An 18,509-nucleotide genomic window follows, 5' to 3' on the forward strand; every position below is an offset into this window, starting at 1 on the left:
GTTTATTTGGTGAAGTTGAGATAAAATTGTTATTTTAAACAAGAAATTTACTAAAAAAAGGAGAAATCATGAAAAAGGTTAAACGTAGCGGTGTCCGTGATGCCATATATAAAGTTTTCATTCGGTGTTTCTCATAATTTCAAGCTGAAAAACGAGAAAAATATTTGGAAAACGTTTACAGACGTACAGCAGATTATACCGGTGAGATTCTATTTATTTTTGCTCAGTACTACGTAAAATAGAATATTCCATTAGTGACGAGTGTTTAATGTACGTATCTATGGCGATTATTACGTTTTTGAAATTTAATTTGAGGTTATTTGTAAACAAAAACTAGTTTTTATAGTGCGACCAGCACAATTTGAGTCAAGAAGTTATATCCAATCCAACCAGCCTTAAATAGTATAGTGATAACTATTTTCATACAGCTATCTATGAATCCTTACTTGCTACTTACTAGAGTGGACGCAGGGATCCAAAGTGAGTCTTGGCCTCCGACATAAAAAAAAATAGTTTTAAGCTACTAAATAAATATGTTAAATGTACTATTTGATTTTATTCATCTTAATTCGTTTGTTATAGGGGTTTCTGAAAGCACAGTACGCAGGATAGTGGAGCAAGGGAGTAAAAATGAAGTAGAATATCTACAAAAAATAAATAAAAATATGTAGTTTTCAAATCACCTTGTTTTTTTTACCTGACGGACCCAGAAGGAGCGTAATGTGTTTGAGCCTTAGGTTTGAGCTGTATGTATGTATGTTTGTTTGTTCGTATGTTTGATTCTATGTGCGCCTCTGCAGTCTAAATGGCTTGACCGATTTCTATAAACTAATTCCAAATACATTTAAGTAAAATTTGACCTAGGTAGGTCATTTAAAATACTAATGTATTTTTGTCTTAAATTTACACGATGATGAATGAAACAACTTTAAATCGCGGTATTTATTACTTTTTATTTTTTTGATTTTTATTCTATAGTATCAAGATTGCTTGCGTCGCAGTATCAGTGTTGCTATATGAGCGACGGTGGCGCCCTCATTTTTTGTCATCTCTTTTGTGTCGCACTGTAGAGACTGTGGGTAGAGACTAGAGACTAACTTCGGTCATCATAAAATGCAAACGTGAAAGCAGTTTTTTTGTGTTGTCTGTTACTTTGTAACATCTGTCAATATTCCTTCAAAGTATGTGTCAACTGTCAAATATAAAATGACATACAGCTGTTGCCTGTTTACTGATTGTTGATTTGTTCTTGCTGACTGCTGTTGCTTTGATAATTTGTATTCTGCGCGATGCTATAGCCACCTTTTATATTTTATAGTGGTGTTGTGTTAGTGCAAGAAATGCATTCACTGTGCCCTGTTGTGTGTTAAGTCAATAATAAAATGCTGCAGTGAATTCAGCATAGTAAACAAATACTCTCTCTACGGAAAACTAAAATTTCAAGTGTTGACATAAATTTTCTTCATCGAAAATGGATAATACAGGATCGATTAATAACGACGATTGCATTGAGACCGTAGAAAATGAGGAGGACGTCGATTATTCTGAAGAAAGAGAGTTGGTAAATGATTCCTGCTCTACCAAAGTTTTGGATAACACAGATAATCCTCTGGATAAATATCGCATCGTGTACTTTTTGTTCTACTTATTTGGAATAACATCTCTTGTTCCCTGGAACTTTTTGATAACTGCTAATGATGTAAGTATTGAAAATTTATAACGACAAAACGCAATATTGCAAAATTTGTGTACTTATGTTGGTCTATAATTGCATGTTGATTTAATTATTTAGCATTACCGTAAATTATAAAGGGTAGTCTATTATTTGTTTAAAAATATATTTAAAATGCAAAGTATGCTATAGAATGAATATCTAAACAGCAGGTGGTTCCTTCATTTTAAATTAGGACCTTTGGTAGGATTAAATATTTCCATGCTTGCTTTGTGCTCTACTAAAAAAATATATATATATAATAGTGAAATAAAATACTGGTATTGATTTAGGATTTCTATTTGATGGCCTGTGAAACTTTAAAATAAAATGAAATACACTACATTTTATCAAACATCAAGTCTAAGTACTTTAAATGAAATTTTGTAGAGTTTTACACTTTTGTAGAGTTTTTAAAAAACTAAATATAAAATATAAGTAAAATATTCGGAATATATATTTCTCCTGATATTTTGTGGTAGAATAATTTTAAGTTAGTTAATATGGTACCTACACATTCTGATATATCCATATGCAAGCATTAGGCTTTTAGATATATTTATCTATATGTAAGTAATTTCCATACACTCTGAGATATAGTTTTTGTTATATTAATCTTTTAAAAAATGAGGTGCGAATAAAAATTTGCCAATGCATATAAAAACAAAAATACTGATAAGGTTATCTGATAAACAATTAATTTTTTAATTCAAATAAAATCAAATCTCTCGTTTGTAAATGTTGTAAACCCATATGTTAAATGCAATTATCAGATTTAATACATTTCCTCAAAGACAATGTGTGTCAATGTTATACATAATTATTGTAAACTTGAAAGAATAAGTAATAGTTTCAGTGCCAAAGAAATCCCTTTTCAAGAGTACAACCTTTTCATTTTTCTGCTTAACTCTTTCTACTTAACTAAGTTAATGCTAAGTTAGAAGTTAAGCCTTCTTACCTTTGTGACATTAAGATCTGATTACTGCCAGCTTATTGGCCTTAACAACACTTCTTTAAAATGCTTTCTTGGACTTGTATGTTGGAAATTCAATTAGGGTAAGCATATGCCTTGAATTAAAAAGAAAGAATTAATATTCAAGAAAAAATTCAATCATTTTGCACAGATAATGAGGAGATTATAATATGATATTTGCCTGGTTTTAGAAGAACTTTATTTGATGAAGTTTGTAATCAACAGTATTAAACAGTAATTGTACTATAGAGATTATTGAAATTTGGGTTTTCTATTTTTTATTGTTTCTTTTTATTGCTCTTATCTATACTAATATCATAAAGCAAAAGAGTTTGTTTGTTTGAACGCGCTAATATCAGGTCGGATTTGAAAAATCCTTTCGGTGTTAGATAGCCCATTTATTGAGGAAGGCTATATATCATTACGCGAAGACCAACAGGAGCGGCGCCACGCGGGTGAAACCGCGAAGCGCAGCTAGTATTTAATAAGAAGAAGAGAATAGATTACTACATAGTTTCAATACTACAGTCTACACAATATATTAAACAAAGTTGAATCTAGGTGCATGTGTGCTTAGGTCCTTAGAACTATGCAAAGGATGATGCATTTTTTTTAAATAGATAGAGTGTCACTAAGTTAAGTATAAAGTTTATTAAGTCTTAGGCAACATGGGCGAAGCCTTGGGAAAAGCTAGTAACATATAATTTGTTTCAGTACTGGATGTACAAATTCCGCGATGTGGAGCCGCACAATCTCACCATGGTTGTGCGTAAGACGCAGTTCCAAGCCCAGTTCACGTCTTACCTCAATGTGGCCACTGCAATACCCAACTTGGTGTTCCTCATCTTGAACTCGCTGTATGGACATTTGTAAGTATTTCTGTCCTATCCTAATAATATTGATTTTATTGTTTTATGTTAAATATATCTAGAACAGCTTTGAGACAGTCATTTGGTATATGCAATGAAATAACATACATACTAGTATGCGAAATATTATCAAAGCTCTCTTTATATTTTTCTACAAAAAAAAATGTTAACATCGTAACATAGATAAAAAAAAGCTGGTGCTGGTTCTGCTTTTATCCGGTTAGTCTATACCTAATGAAGTTAAATTTTTTTTTTAATTACTATATTAGTTAAATTAATAAGTTTTAAAACTCAGGGCGAATCAAATCTCACGAAATCTCGCCGAAGCGAAGGGGGGAACTCAGAAGACTCAAAAACAACTCATGTAATTTATGGATGTCTCCTAAGAAAAAGATAAAACATGCGTCATTTGATTTTAGACGATGTCCGCTTATAAAAAGTTGTTTTTATGTATCACAGGATAAAAATATATACGATAACATGATTCACTTCAGTGCCTACATAATATTTGAATATTTAAAATACCTGGTTATCTTTTAAGATAGAAAAGTGTGGAATTAAAAAAAAAATATATTTTTTTAATGTCGTCAAGATTTTGCTCTTACTATTAGCATGCTTTGGTGATTTAAGAAAAATTAAATACTTGCTAACTACATAATTGCTTGCAGTAAAAACCACATTCATTTTATTTTAATGACCTCCCGAATTATCGTCCAATGTCACGAATACCTATAGAAATTCACAAGAATACATTGACGTAGGTACAATAAATAACTAGACTCAATCATTCTCTAAAATTGTCCGAAGAAAAACTCTACCAACTCCTACAAGTCTATTGGGCAGAGTTTTCTGTTGGGCGTATACAATAGACTTTAAACATAATTGCCATGGATTAAGGATTTAATTTGAATGAAATTGACAACCTTTTATTAGGCCGGTAATAATTGTTAAATAGTCGTCAAATCAGAATAGAGAAAAAAAAGTTTTAAAGAATACTATTCTACATCCAATCCTTTATTCCAGGGTGTCCGTACGGAGTCGTTTGATCGGTTCGCTGACGGTCATCACCCTGGCCTTCATCGTGACCACATCCCTGGTGATGGTGGACACAGATGAATGGCAGAACACATTCTTCATTATAACTATGGTCACTGTTGTTATAATGACTGGTAAGTTGAGTCTTTGTAATTAAGAATAATTGCAAATTACTACATATTTACGTATGTTTTAAACGTACCACTAAATTTAAAAAAAATGTGTGCGTGTACTAGTGTACCTACACACGTAAGAAGTGAAACTTCGTTATGACCTTATTTTTCAAAAAATAATTTACTATACACAACTTTATATAGAACTTTATATGAATGATAAGAAAAAGATGGCGCGTAACGGAAGAATGTCACGCGTAACGAAAAAATGTTACACTAAATTTTTTTCCAACCCCGATAAAGAAGTTTCACTACAATAAAACACTGTAATAATATAAAGTTAAATCATTTCTTCAATTGTGATAATAATTAGGATTTAAAGATATTTTATGGGTATAATATCTCCAATGTTTTAGATATTATTATGCTATTCAGTTGTTCTAGTCAATTTTACGAATAATATTTCGAAGTTAATTTACGATTCATATAAGAAACCTGAAAGTATAACACTTCCTTTTATGCATTCTTGTAATTAAGTAACTGCCTTTAAGTCAAGGTTATCGACATACCAAAATATGACATATTGTATGTGTTTATGTAGGTCAGGATACCATACCAATACACGTAGTTTTTTTCTAAAAATAGTAACGAAATATTTTTATTTTTTTTAATAGGTAAGATATATCGGTAAATTCTGCAGAATTACAGATTACACATTGTTGGGAAAAATCAAAAAATATCCCAAGGGATATTTTTCTTGGATCAAGATTAATTTCGATTAATTAATCAAGGTTTATTTCGTGTCTTCAAGTAACTCCATTGTCCAAGTCCTAATATGTAGTTAATAGTTTTTCTATATTTCGTTGTACTTAGGCGTAGTTATAAATTATAATAGTCTACGTTTAATAAAGCGATACATATAAACCACAGATACCTGTAAGCGGATCCTTTTTGATTTTAAACAAGATAACGATATTTTAAAGGTCAAAGTAGGTAGGTTTATAATCGCAATAAGGTTATCGTCCTTTGCTAAGAACTTTATTTTTGTAGCGCCAAATATGCTGCGCTCGGGTTTAGAGTTTTTTTTGTCGATAATTTTATTAAAGGTGGCAACTTTTACGGCAAATAATAAATTATATTATTACATATGTATTTGCAAGTCGTGTATACGAAGTTGTCTAATTTGTGTTTTAATACACATGATGATTTTGTACAGAAAACTGTATTTTATTTTGTATTGAATGTATCCCGATTTACGATGGTTGGTTACCTGGTTATCAGTATTAATAAAAGCAAATAGATTTGTTTAAAAATTAATTTAAAGACTGTTATACAATCCAATTATTTAAACAATGCTTGACTAATGAGGTTTTAATGTTATCTTGTTGATACATATTTGTTTTTACCTTAATGATTATGTAGAGTTTCTTTAAAAACTAAATCTTTTTATAGATAGGCCCAGGGGAGAAAAGCTGTCCAAATTCATTTTTTGTTGAATTTTTTTTTCACTCTTTGAAAACTCGGGCTATATTAAACATTGTGAAACATAAAAGACATAATATAGTGGAATAAACCATTTCTTTCTTTCTTTAAAATGGCGAACTTTTTGAGTTAAAAACACTTTAACTTTACAAAATTTTATATCATCAATTTGTTATTAGTTAACATTATGTAATAGAATGGTATTCACACATGTTTAAAAAGCAAACTTTTTGCTTCGCATACTGCAACATAATATAAACTGCATTGCAATAAGTGACTAATGGCAATCTAATGTGACAAATATATTTATTGTTATCGATACGACCTCTGAACTGATTAACTTATCACACGCACTTAATAGAAATAGGACAAACAGACACATTTAACTTAGACTATATTCTCACAGTTATTCGGTTTTGAAAACATAATCTGTCTTACCACAAAAAAACTTTAGACAAGGTTTATCTTTAAGCGCGGGTTCTCTTTAATCTGGTTTTGTCGTATTTCACATAGACAACTATTAAAAGTGTCAGATCCCTGGTTAAAAGTCAGACTGTGTTTAAATTGTTTTGTACCAATAATTATGAGTACCGCTCTGACTGTCGTCTCTTTTTCTAGAGGAAAGAAAAACTACATTTAATTACTGGATGTCTAGAATTAAATATGAAGAAACAAAAAACGGAAAACATTGCCTTTTCTCGAAAAAATTTTTTTGAAAATTAATATAATTTTACGAAAAAAAAGCGAAGATCTGATTGCATCTTGGTCATAATTAAGATAAAGAATTTAATCGTTTTTCGTTTTGCTACTCAGACATTTTGCTGATTCTTGATACAATCGTGCGAATATCGATTAAAATTTTATTATCATCGATGCAGTTCTTGAAAATATAAAATTCGTTTGCTTTTTACGCTTGAGAAAATTTTAAATTAGGTCATAGAACCTTTGACCACAAAATCCCTACAAAAACAGGTTTTTGGATCAATACTTTTCGAAATCTGTTTTTTTTTTGTAAACCTAGATAGGTGTACATAATATGGTTTCGTATACAATTATTTGTTATATATGGGGTTTGAAAACCATTAATTTTTTAGATGAACCAAAAATCTAAATAATGCAGATATGTATTTGTAACTTACACTTACTTATGATTTAATGTGTGTTTTTGTAAAAGTTATTTATCGATGAGAGACCATCGCACTACCGGCTCTATATTATATATATTTAATTTATAATGTATTGTTTAATTTGTATTATTACTCATCATTCATCAAATTAACTACGAATGACTCATGTTGTGAGATGGCATAAATTATACACTTTAACGTGAAATAACTTTCTGTATAAGTTCCTAATTAATATTTGTTAGTCACTTATGTTTATTAGAACCAAATATATGTCCCAATAAAAACTTTTTAAGTTTTAATTCTTAAATAGAAATTCTACAATGGCTAAAGTACTTTATAATCGCTAAAGTGTCCAAGAAAAGGCAGGTCAAGGTGTAAGTACCGACAGCAGCATGTTTTAAAAGACTTGCAAAAAATTTACTAATTACTTCGTAAAACTGATACTGCAGCATTTATTAAATTAAATAATATTCAGTTGTTTTTAATATGCTATCTGTATGCTGTACACTTGACCGCCTCCTTGGTACAGTGGTTGACGCGTGAGCGTAGAACCGAGGGGTCCTGGGTTCGATTCCCGGTGGAGACGAAGAAAAAAAAAAAAATGTCTCGGTCTGGTAGGACACAGAAGGCTGATCACCTACTTGTCCCTAAAGAAAATTGATCAGTGAAACAGATGTATGCATAATGCATCTGCCCCTTACCCCACTACGGGGACACGGGACTTCACTATGCTGTACTTAGCGCAGCGCTAAAATTTACAAATTTTTCATGGTTTTTGTGTAAAAGATAATCATAATATCTTCATTGCTCTACATCAAATGTTAATAAAATGGAACTTATTATTCATAACTAGATTACCGCCCGCGGCATCGCCCGCTTTGTCTAAAACCTATTCTATACTAATATTATAAAGCTGCAGAGTTTGTTTGTTTGTTTGAACGCGCTAATCTTGAGAACTACTCGTCTGATTTGAAAAATTCTTTCGGTGTTAGATAGCTCATTTATCGAGGAAGGTTATAGGGTATATATCATCCCGCTACGACCAATAGGAGTGGAGCCACGGGGGTGAAACCACGCGGAGCAGCTAGTAAATTATATACTAAAACCTTCGTCATGATTCACTCTATCTATTAAAAAAACCGCATCAAAATCCGTTGCGTAGTTTTAAAGATTTTAAATAGGGACAGCTAGAGAAAGCGACTTTGTTTTATACTATGTAGTGATAATTAGTAGGAAGTATGTAGTTTCTATCTATAGTTTTATATTATTGTATGAAAAATATCATTTGCATATACAAATGTCATATAGCGCAAATCATAGATAGGGCATGAAGGAGTTAATAAAACCTGTACAAACATACTAATTATTATTATGAAGTGACGTGTTTATCTCGTGTTTAGAACGAGTTTGTGAGTAATAAAGGCGAAGCATTAAAACAAGTAAATATTTAAATAACGACAATTTGTATGTATGTATGAAATAGCTAATGTGTTATAAGCCCTTTGACTGACGCATAGAGCTTGATACAGGGTGTAGAGCCGGTAGACCTTGATTGCAGTTTTTAATAATATAATATGTAAACGTAAAATAAAATTGTTATATATTGAATTGATATTATAGTTTTAGAGCTACTTATTCAATCTTACATTCATGATAAATTATAAAACATGATTATTTTGTTTTTTAACATGATCGTGAACTTGAACTACTTTAAACAATGTTGTGTGTTTCATTTAGTATATCTGTATTTACCTAAACCCGTTTAAAAATTAACGTACTTATTTAAGACTGGCTGTGCCCCGCGGTTTTACACGTGCACCGCTTCTGTTGGTCATAGCGTGATTATATGGAGCTTATAGCCTTCCTCGATATCGTCTATCTAACACTGAAATAATTTTTCAAATTGGACTTTCATTGTTCCTGGGATTAGCGCGTTCAAACAAACAAACTCTTCAGCTTTATAATATAAGTATAGATTGGAAAAAAAAGGATAACACTGAAAATCCAGGGTAACTTTGGGTTAATATGTATAATGATTGGCTTCGGAAGTCGTCTCCTGCGTAGACACTCATTATGTTATCTTTTGTTTGCAAAGGAAATTACCACAAACTATAGTACGGTTATACAATATATTGGATGTAATTAACGTGATAAGACGATTATATGGCCAAAAGCAAACGCAACAAAGTTAAGAAATTTATTAACAGTATGACTCAGAGCTGTTATAAGTTATAGAAAATGGTGAACTGTCTCAATTCGCCCAAAGGATATTTAATTTCGCCTGTAAAAATACGATGTAGCTTTGACATGGTGCAGTGTATCACAAGTTCTCTTAGTGTGGGAGCTATAGTTAATAAATAATTATAATGTATAATAAGCAACAGCAAATTCTTATATTGTTAACTTGTTTTGTTACCTACTGTGTTTTTGCTGAAATAAATAATTTTTCATTTTCATTTTCATTTTTCATCTACAATCTACATTAATATTTAATAACATTGTATGATGCATGTATGAATTTGTATATTTGATCGCTCTAATCTCAGGAACTACTGGACCGAATTGAATTTGAATTTCAAACTCTTTCTCTGTTGTATATGTACCTACGTCATCCTTATATGCTATAAGCTATAAAGTGTCATATTATGTATTAGGTATGTTATGTAAGTGCCATGATCTAAAAAGAAGAAGAGTATAACAATGATATTTTTGTTCCAGCCTCCAGTGCAATATTCATTTCTGGCCTAATGGGCACAGCCAGCAAGTTCTCCAGAGAATACATGGCCGCGGTGATCAGTGGACAGTCCCTCGGCGGAATAATCGCAGCCGTTGCTCAAATCATATCCCTCGCCTTCAAAATATCGCCTCAACACAGCGCTCTCATATACTTCTGTATAGCCGACTTTATGGTCATTACATCGCTGATTTCGTACATATTCATGTATAAAATAGACTATTTTACGCATCATGTTTTGCGTGGAAACGGCATGGTGGCCAATAGGCATAGAGAGGCGTATCTAACGATAGTTCTGAAGAAGGTGTGGGTGTATGCGTTTAGTATATTCGCTGTGTACGGGATAACTATGTGTGTGTATCCGGCTGTCACTGTGTTGGTGGAATCTCATCCTACTACGGCAGGGACTGATTGGAATAGTAAGTATTTTTCATGTTTTTCTGTAATTGGTACTATAGTCTCTACATATCTATACTAATATTATAAAGCTGAAGAGTGTGTTTGTTTGAACGCGCTAATCTCAGGAACTACTTGTCCGATTTGAAAAATTATTTCTGTGTTAAATAGCCTAGTTAATAGCATTTATCAAGGAAGACTATAGGCTATATATATCCAATATCCATACTAATATTATAAATGCGAAAGTAACTCTGTCTGTCTGTTACTCAATCACGCCTAAACTACTGAACCGATTTTCATGAAATTTGGTATGGAGATATTTTGATACCCGAGAAAGGACATAGGATACTTTTTATCCCGGGAAAATGACGCAATCCCGGAAATCCCACGGGAACGGGAACTATGCGGGTTTTTATTATATGCCTATAGCCAGGCTTTTTGGGGTTTTTTTTAATCATATTAGTATATTTTTTTAAATTAAGATAGCGCGAGTAGAACTGCGGGTGGAAAGCTAGTTTTATATGTCTTTAATATCGATTATTTTTTCTTGTAATGTGTGTTTTAGTCAGTTTCCTTTGTTATTAATAACAGCCAGAACCGGTTGCTAGAGTTGAATGAATTTTAAATGTAGGTATTTATTTATAAAACATAATAAGTAGGACAGGTGCAGTATATTTAGTTCTCAAGGTGAATAAGTAATACATAGAACCTTAGTTAATTAACTGAAAAATGAATTAATTTGCAAAAATAAATGTTAGTTTCCTTATGATCTTTCCTCAAATCATTGACTAAAATTTTAGTCATATATTCATAAGTTGTAACAGGAAAACAAGAATCATATCCTTATTTCCCATTTAAACTTTCTTATGTACATATAGAAATACAAAACACTTGTCGTAAACATTTAAATACCGCAAAAATTATTCTTATCTATTTTCTTATGAATTAAGTCATAAGCAACCAACTAATACATAAAAACATAACCTTCATATATGTAAAAATGTGTAGGTATACAAAATCTGCAAACTGCATAAATTTCGACCTATTTATAGCGCCCGGCAAACTTCTTGGCCAAAAAGTAGCGTGGTGGGGGAAGCTTGCGCATATAAAAATGTACTAAAACTTGGTACGCAAACTTCCCCCACCACGCTACTTTTTGGCCAAGAAGTTTGCCGGTAATAGGCCAATAAATTTATGCAGGGTCTAGATTTCGTACGTCTAATAAAGAACTTAATTCTAGTACCTATAGGGAATACTGGTTTTATCTCGATGTTCACCTTTACCGGTTTGTGTAGTGGTGATGTACTATGTAAAAATATCAAAGCAAAACCTACTTGCAGACTTTGAATTTTGTCTCTCCCATCAACTCTATGGGCTAATAAGAAAGTGCGCGCACGTAGCGATGCAACTCCCGGGAGATTTTTTTACTAGCCCATAGAGTTGATGGGAGAGACAAAATAGTTGCGGAGACAAAAGTTGCTCTTGCGCGCTAGCTCTTATATTATGTTATCTACTTATATGAAAGAGCTAAAAATTTGGATTCTTAACATACAAAATTTCATTACTCCGTGGTGCAGATAACTGTAAAAGTACGATAAAGAAATAATATGTAATTAATAAATAAATAACAATTCTGAAACACACTTCTGTATAGAAAAACTAATAACACTTATTTGGCATTCTTCGAAATTTAAAGCATATATTATTAAGCATGCGTAATTTACTACACGTGCTTTCCTATTAAACAATTATGTATATAATTAATAAATAAATATTATTTTAGATATATTCTTCGTGCCAGTGGTCAACTATCTGATATTTAATTGCGGCGATTACGGCGGCCGACTCGTGGCAGGCTTCTTGCTGAGGGTAAGTGTGATTTATTATTATTTCACTTAATATGTACTTACTGAATGACGGACTGATTGAGTGAGAATAAGTGGTCGTTTGACTCTTGCTTATACTTTATTTGACTGATTTATTGATTGAATCACTGAGGACTATATTACTATACTAATAGGAATAGGACGTGTTTATTTTTTAAGTAATTGTATGGTTAGGATAGCAAATTGACAAATTAAAATTGAAGTATGTAGGTGTAGCTATTTAAAGATAATTTAGCATGGAATTTAATATGAGAAAAAGATCATATTATAATTTCAGTTTAGTGGGTATAATTAACGTTTAAATACATATTTAAATAGACAAATCATAATGTTAGTTTATCTGCATCTGCATCTATCAATAAAGGAATAATTAGAACCTTTCCTAATGCGTTGAAAGTCGCATTTGTCACCTTGTATTATAGTGAAAATTTAGCTATCATTAGCAGTTTAAAATGTGAGCAATTAGCGGTTAAACAATAAGTGCCCAGCAGAACCGGGTCGCTCATTATTATCTAGAATTCGCATGCCAATTGTTTTTAAATTTATTGTCTCTGAGTTTCTGTTATAATTGCTTTTGTACTAAGGACTTCTTAGTATGATCTTTTCACATTTAATACAAAGTGATTTATGGTTTTTTGTCTGTTAATTTTTTTTTACCTCAACATTTTTTTTTTCATTCTAGTAGTTCAAATTACTCAAATCACCTTCCTATTATTACAAAATCTACTTAGTTATTACATTAATTTATAATAAGTAAATTTTCTGTTAATTTCACCTTACAACACATCAATAAACAAATCCTATTTTCTTTGAAAAATTACGATAAAACATTTCAATTTCACTTATAGGTAAGACATAGATTTAAATACATGTTTAATTAAATTAATTTAAACTTTTTACTCCATAAAATTGTTTCCATTCCCCCAAAAGTCACAACTATTCTATATATCTCTTTAATCCGCGGTGTGTCCCTTAGACACATAAAAGTGAAAGAATAGAATAAATTCGATCGCCCTGGCGGGTCACGAGTGGCTGAGTTGGTCAGGCATCCGCCCCGGAATGGCGCGAGTCCCGCCTCGTGATCGAATTTTTTCTATTCTTTGTAAATTTATATCTTAAATTTATATTTTATATCTTTAATCCATTCAAAAAATGTACAAATCTTCTACTTTTCTTTCCAGCCAAATAACCAATGGGTGATAGCCGCAGCGAGTGTGTTCCGAATCATTGGAGTACCCATGCTGATGCTGTGCAACGCTCAGCCCCGCAAGCATTTACCCGTGGTCTTCCTGTGGGACTATGAATATATCCTGATCATGATAGTCTTCGCATTCACTAATGGATACTTGACTAATATCACTATGGTCAATTCTACTAGGTAAGTGTTAATTTGATCCTTCAAGGAAAAAGGTTTTGGTTGATTAAAAGGGACAGACTTCATACCTGTGGTCTTCCTGTTGGTCTATAATGACGTCATAAACTCGTGGTCTTCCTGTGGGACTATGAATATATCCTGATCATGATAGTTTTCGCATTTACTAATGGATACTTGACTAACATCACTATGGTCAATTCTACTGGGTAAGTTCTTGTATTGGGGATTTGTCCCTTCGAGGAAAAATAATTTACATATGAAAATGCCTTTTGAATTTTTTATACACGAAAAGGGGCATGAAAATGCTAGTCCTTTCTCAATGTCTTTGATCTTTTATCTATTTCTAAATTCGGGGATAAGATTTGAAACCAAAACTACTTTTAAGATATTTTTGCGAATAATAATAATAATAATTAATGTTTCTTGTAATTGAAAAACTTGACATTCTAATCATTAGTGATGACGCAAATTTCTGTATTTATTGCAGTCACAAGGCACTACTAAGTTTCTTTCCAATGACCATTTGTCAATATGAGGTTATCAGAGTCAACAATAATATGATAATTAATTAATTGCACGATTGAATACAGATAACATAAATATTAGTTTGCATCTTTGATATCTGCGTAATTAGTACGTGGGTCAATCAATTTTTAAAGGTCCCGATCATAATTTTCTCGTATTTTTTTTTTTACTTAATTTTCAGCATTTTACTATTTCATTTAGAAGATAATTCTTCGTAGATTAAGATTATATAAGCAGCAGTGATGTTGATTAAATACATTTGTGGATTTAACTTCACGAACCGATCTATTCACGGGAAATAATGTCCTTTGGACAACTTACACAATAGTACTTTTTTAAATGTTAAATTCCCTTAAGAATTAAAACAAATTCTTCTAATATTAAATAATAAATAATATTTTGATATTTGTTCTATTTACACCCAAAATACGAAATATTTTTATTAAAATTGAAACGAATGATGTCTTTTGAACAACCAAATAATGTTTCATATATAAAAAAGTTTCAGTAAAGCGGAAATAGTGATATTTTTTACAAAAAAACTATTAAGGCGAGGTTGTTACGTATCGTATTATTGATTTTACTTAATTAAAATGAACTGATTCTCGATAAAACTGAATGAATGAAGTATAATGTGATTTTCATATGGGGACATCTTAGTTGTAGTAGTAGCGTCTTGATTTTTGAAATGTTAAAATTACAATTAAACTAGACATAAAATCGCGTAATAAAAATGTGTTCCCGAAACAGCCGAGTAATAAACAAAACATGAACTATTTAACTGTTAAAGTATAAGTTTTATATAATTATTGTCCTAGGGACAACCAAATTGTCCATGGTACAACCACTTTGGTTGACCAAGTGACTGGTTGTCCGCGGGACATTTTTTAAATTTTGAGCCGCCAAGCAAATACTATTGTTATTTTATATATTAATCTCAGCTCACACTAAAATATAGACGAAAGCGCATCTCGTGTAGTATAATTGATAACAATGCATCAAGTACTTACGTTTTAATCACAGTTGTCTGACGGACTGACAAAAAAGCCACCCCACACTCACCAACAACGCTCGGACGACTGTTGCCGTGATTTTATACAAATCAAAGTGGCGTTTGAGCCCGACAGTTAATTATTGTGTTTAGCTTGTTGTTTAGGAATCTACCGCGCCATATGTGTTTTGGTTTCATAACTAAATTACGGTTGTCTGTGAGACCTGTGTCATGTAGGTGATTTATGGGGACAAAAGTAAAATGCCTGAAAATCGTATTATATCCAATAAAAAAAAAATGGTTTGTATGTTTGGATGTCAATAATTATGTACTGAAACAAGGAGTGTATTTGATATTTATGGTCGTGATAGTATGTGTTCTTGATGCGAAGTTTGTTAATGCATTGTGGCATGGGGACAAATGTGATAGTACTGGAAAATTGCATTTAGTCCCTCGACAACCATGAAACAACGCACAAATTAATAAAACAAGTAAAATATTGTTCGCAATAATGCTAGAAAATATTAAAAGGAATATAATTAAAACGAATTTAACTCTTTATGATTTCATGTTTATTAATTATCCTTCAGGGACATGATCCGTACACGTCGGACCAATAAAAGTTGATCGACCCACGTACACATTTCGAGTCGCTTTGATAAAATTAACTATATGTTACCTACTTATTGTCTTTTTTTCTTTATTTAGTACATAAAATTTTATGACTGATAAAAAATAATTAACAACAATTTATTTGCAATTAGCTGGAATCTGTTTAGTTGTTATTAATTAGCGTTCAATTAAAATTAGCGGTTTCTTTACATTATCGGTTACTAGACTAATTAAAATTAATGAGTGTTGAAAAGTATGCAATAATACAGTATTTACTTTACTTTGGACATTTTTACACATCAAACATTGTTTTTCTGCTTTATTAGTTTTTATTTCTCGATGTTGAGAATTGGAAATTGGGATGTTTATTATGCTCTACAGTCTACCACCACTTTTATCCTATCTATATATTTTACGATGTTAGGATTATTACAGGACCATCATTTTTAATAATAAGAATTACTCAATTTACTTGTAAAATAATGTCAACACTGTTTCGATTTTTTTCCTAAAGATTTTATGAATAGACAATTTTGCATTTGGCAGACTTCTGAATAAAACTTACTTTTCCCCTAAATTTATTTGAGCGATATATTTGTTCTGTTAATTTATACCAAGACTTTCTGCCCTATTCAAATAAATTCTAATCTTCAAAATAGCTAAAATGACGTCACAATTCACAGGGTGGTCGACATGCACGAACGAGAGAAAGCATCATCGATCATAGTCACAATGCTTAGCGTTGGGCTCACAGCTGGCGCCTCTGTTGGCATGTTACTTGTTAGACTATTGTAAATAAATATAATACGGGCTTCTTTATTACTCAGTCATGTAAAAAAGGGACTGGAAATGGTATAACTGTTCTGAACACGCTTTTATAAGCTTCACCACCATGTTTGTATAACCGATTAATTTAGACTCGATTTTGAACCACTTTAAACGTACAGATTCAAACTTTGTCCACTTATCAAGGATCGGTGAAAATATAATAATTACATTAGTTTATCTTATTGAAGCGTGATTTTAGTTTTTTAACTAAGTATATTTATTTGATCTTACGTGTGAGTAAAGACAAATAGGTTAACCGCCATTTTGAATCACTTTTTTATTTGGTCGAGCTATAGCTGTCTCTTTCTTTTGTTTTGCAAAATGTGAGATGGCGATAATTCGAAGAATATTAGCTTAATGTACCATGACGTGTTGATTTGTATTCGTATAGTTATCACTAAACTATTGTTTTTTCTGAATACAAATCAACTTATACAGGGTGAATTTTTAACAATGAAAAAATTTTAAGGGTAGCTTGTAAATCGTAGTTCTATTTGATGATTTTATTTTTTGACATTTTTTTAAATTTTTTTTTACGACGTAAGTAATATTTTAAACTGTAGACTGTGAATGTTTAATACAAATATAACTACGATATGTATAAAAATATTGTATTTGATCTCATATTAATATTTATATGGGTTATTAAAAATTTACCCTGTGTTCTGTAAAATGATATCCATTGTTTTATATAAGAAAAGGGCTTAGAAATACTAAGCTTGTTAGTGACACACTATTTAAACCATAATTTTAATGCATAAGCACTTATTATTAAGATTTGATTTAAAAAATTATATAAATATATATAAGTACAAATTGCATACAATTAATCATTTTATTTGACTCATAAAAGTTTTAAAGACAACCTATTTTTGCAGATTTTGCACGCAAAAAGAACCTACAATAATAATTAATTAATTTAGGATTCAAATAATGCGTACCTATATTACAATATGTAATCTATTTAGCTAGAGCTGTGAGAAATTTTTTGACATATAAATTTAAAATCTTGCTAGAAAAAAAATTAAATAAAATTTTTTTGTCTCAAAAATGACTTTATTAAAAAAAAAACGTATTTGGATACGTTATAATTACTCAATCAATAGAAAATAAGAAAATATATATAAAATAGAGGATATTAATTGCTTAAAAATATAACTCAATTTTAAGCATATTTATTTTTGTACATGGACGAATATAATCTAGTGGACTGGTAATGGTCATACTAGAGATCGTACCCCGTAATTTCAGACTATTACTAGATGGCGCTCTGATTTGAGCTTATTATTTAATTTGCAGCTTTAAAAGCACCACTAGTGACCAATTTTAGAACTATGGAAACAGCAAACTATCGATTTTCAATTATTACATCTAGAGGGCGTTGTTTTAAAAACTCCGGTGTTTTTGAATTATTTTAGTTTTTAGTTTAGAGCGTTCATGCTCCTCACAGGGCTTAGTGCAAAATTACGAATTAGAATTATTATTAATTTTTTCAAGCGTTGAAATAGTTTTGCTGAAATCATCATATCTGCTGTTTATAAATGTGATACTGTCTTTTAAACTAATAATTTCTTGCTTTATACAATTTAAATCTGACGAAATCCTATTCATAATTGATGATTCCAGTGAGCGCCGCAGCTTTTCCATCTCTTCGGATATAATCTCTCGAATAGAGTCAAACATGCAATATGATAATTTCGTTTACAATGAGGGCAAGATAAAATCCCAGCGCTGCCTTCTGTTGTAGCTTTGCAACAGGCAAACTTCATAATGATTGGAAAATTTAAGTAATTAAGAAAAAAAAAATATAGTAATAAATTTCTGATAATATGACCCCTGTCAGGATCGA

The 18,509-nt window shown here is 31.1% G+C and overlaps 1 protein-coding gene across 1 annotated transcript; it reads left to right on the forward strand.

Moving 5' to 3' along the window:
• The first annotated feature begins 1,229 nt into the window (after window positions 1–1,229).
• LOC123693537 (equilibrative nucleoside transporter 3) lies at window positions 1,230–17,769 on the forward strand. The gene is made up of 7 exons (XM_045638696.1): window positions 1,230–1,699; window positions 3,399–3,553; window positions 4,577–4,722; window positions 10,029–10,463; window positions 12,227–12,312; window positions 13,511–13,707; window positions 16,516–17,769. Exons 1-7 carry the CDS (start codon window positions 1,472–1,474, stop codon window positions 16,625–16,627), a joined length of 1,359 nt encoding a protein of 452 aa, XP_045494652.1. The 5' UTR covers window positions 1,230–1,471; the 3' UTR covers window positions 16,628–17,769.
• The last annotated feature ends 740 nt before the right edge of the window (window positions 17,770–18,509 follow it).

This window comes from Colias croceus, chromosome 8, assembly GCF_905220415.1.
Source record: "Colias croceus chromosome 8, ilColCroc2.1".
Lineage (NCBI taxonomy): Eukaryota > Metazoa > Arthropoda > Insecta > Lepidoptera > Pieridae > Colias > Colias croceus.

Excerpts from the sequence above, each read along its gene's own strand:
- LOC123693537 (XM_045638696.1), top strand. The coding sequence starts at position 1,472 with ATGGATAATACAGGATCGATTAATAACGACGATTGCATTGAGACCGTA. Across the intron at positions 10,464-12,226 it reads GGCAGGGACTGATTGGAATA|ATATATTCTTCGTGCCAGTG; the intron begins GTAAGTATTTTT and ends ATATTATTTTAG. Across the intron at positions 13,708-16,515 it reads ACTATGGTCAATTCTACTAG|GGTGGTCGACATGCACGAAC; the intron begins GTAAGTGTTAAT and ends CACAATTCACAG.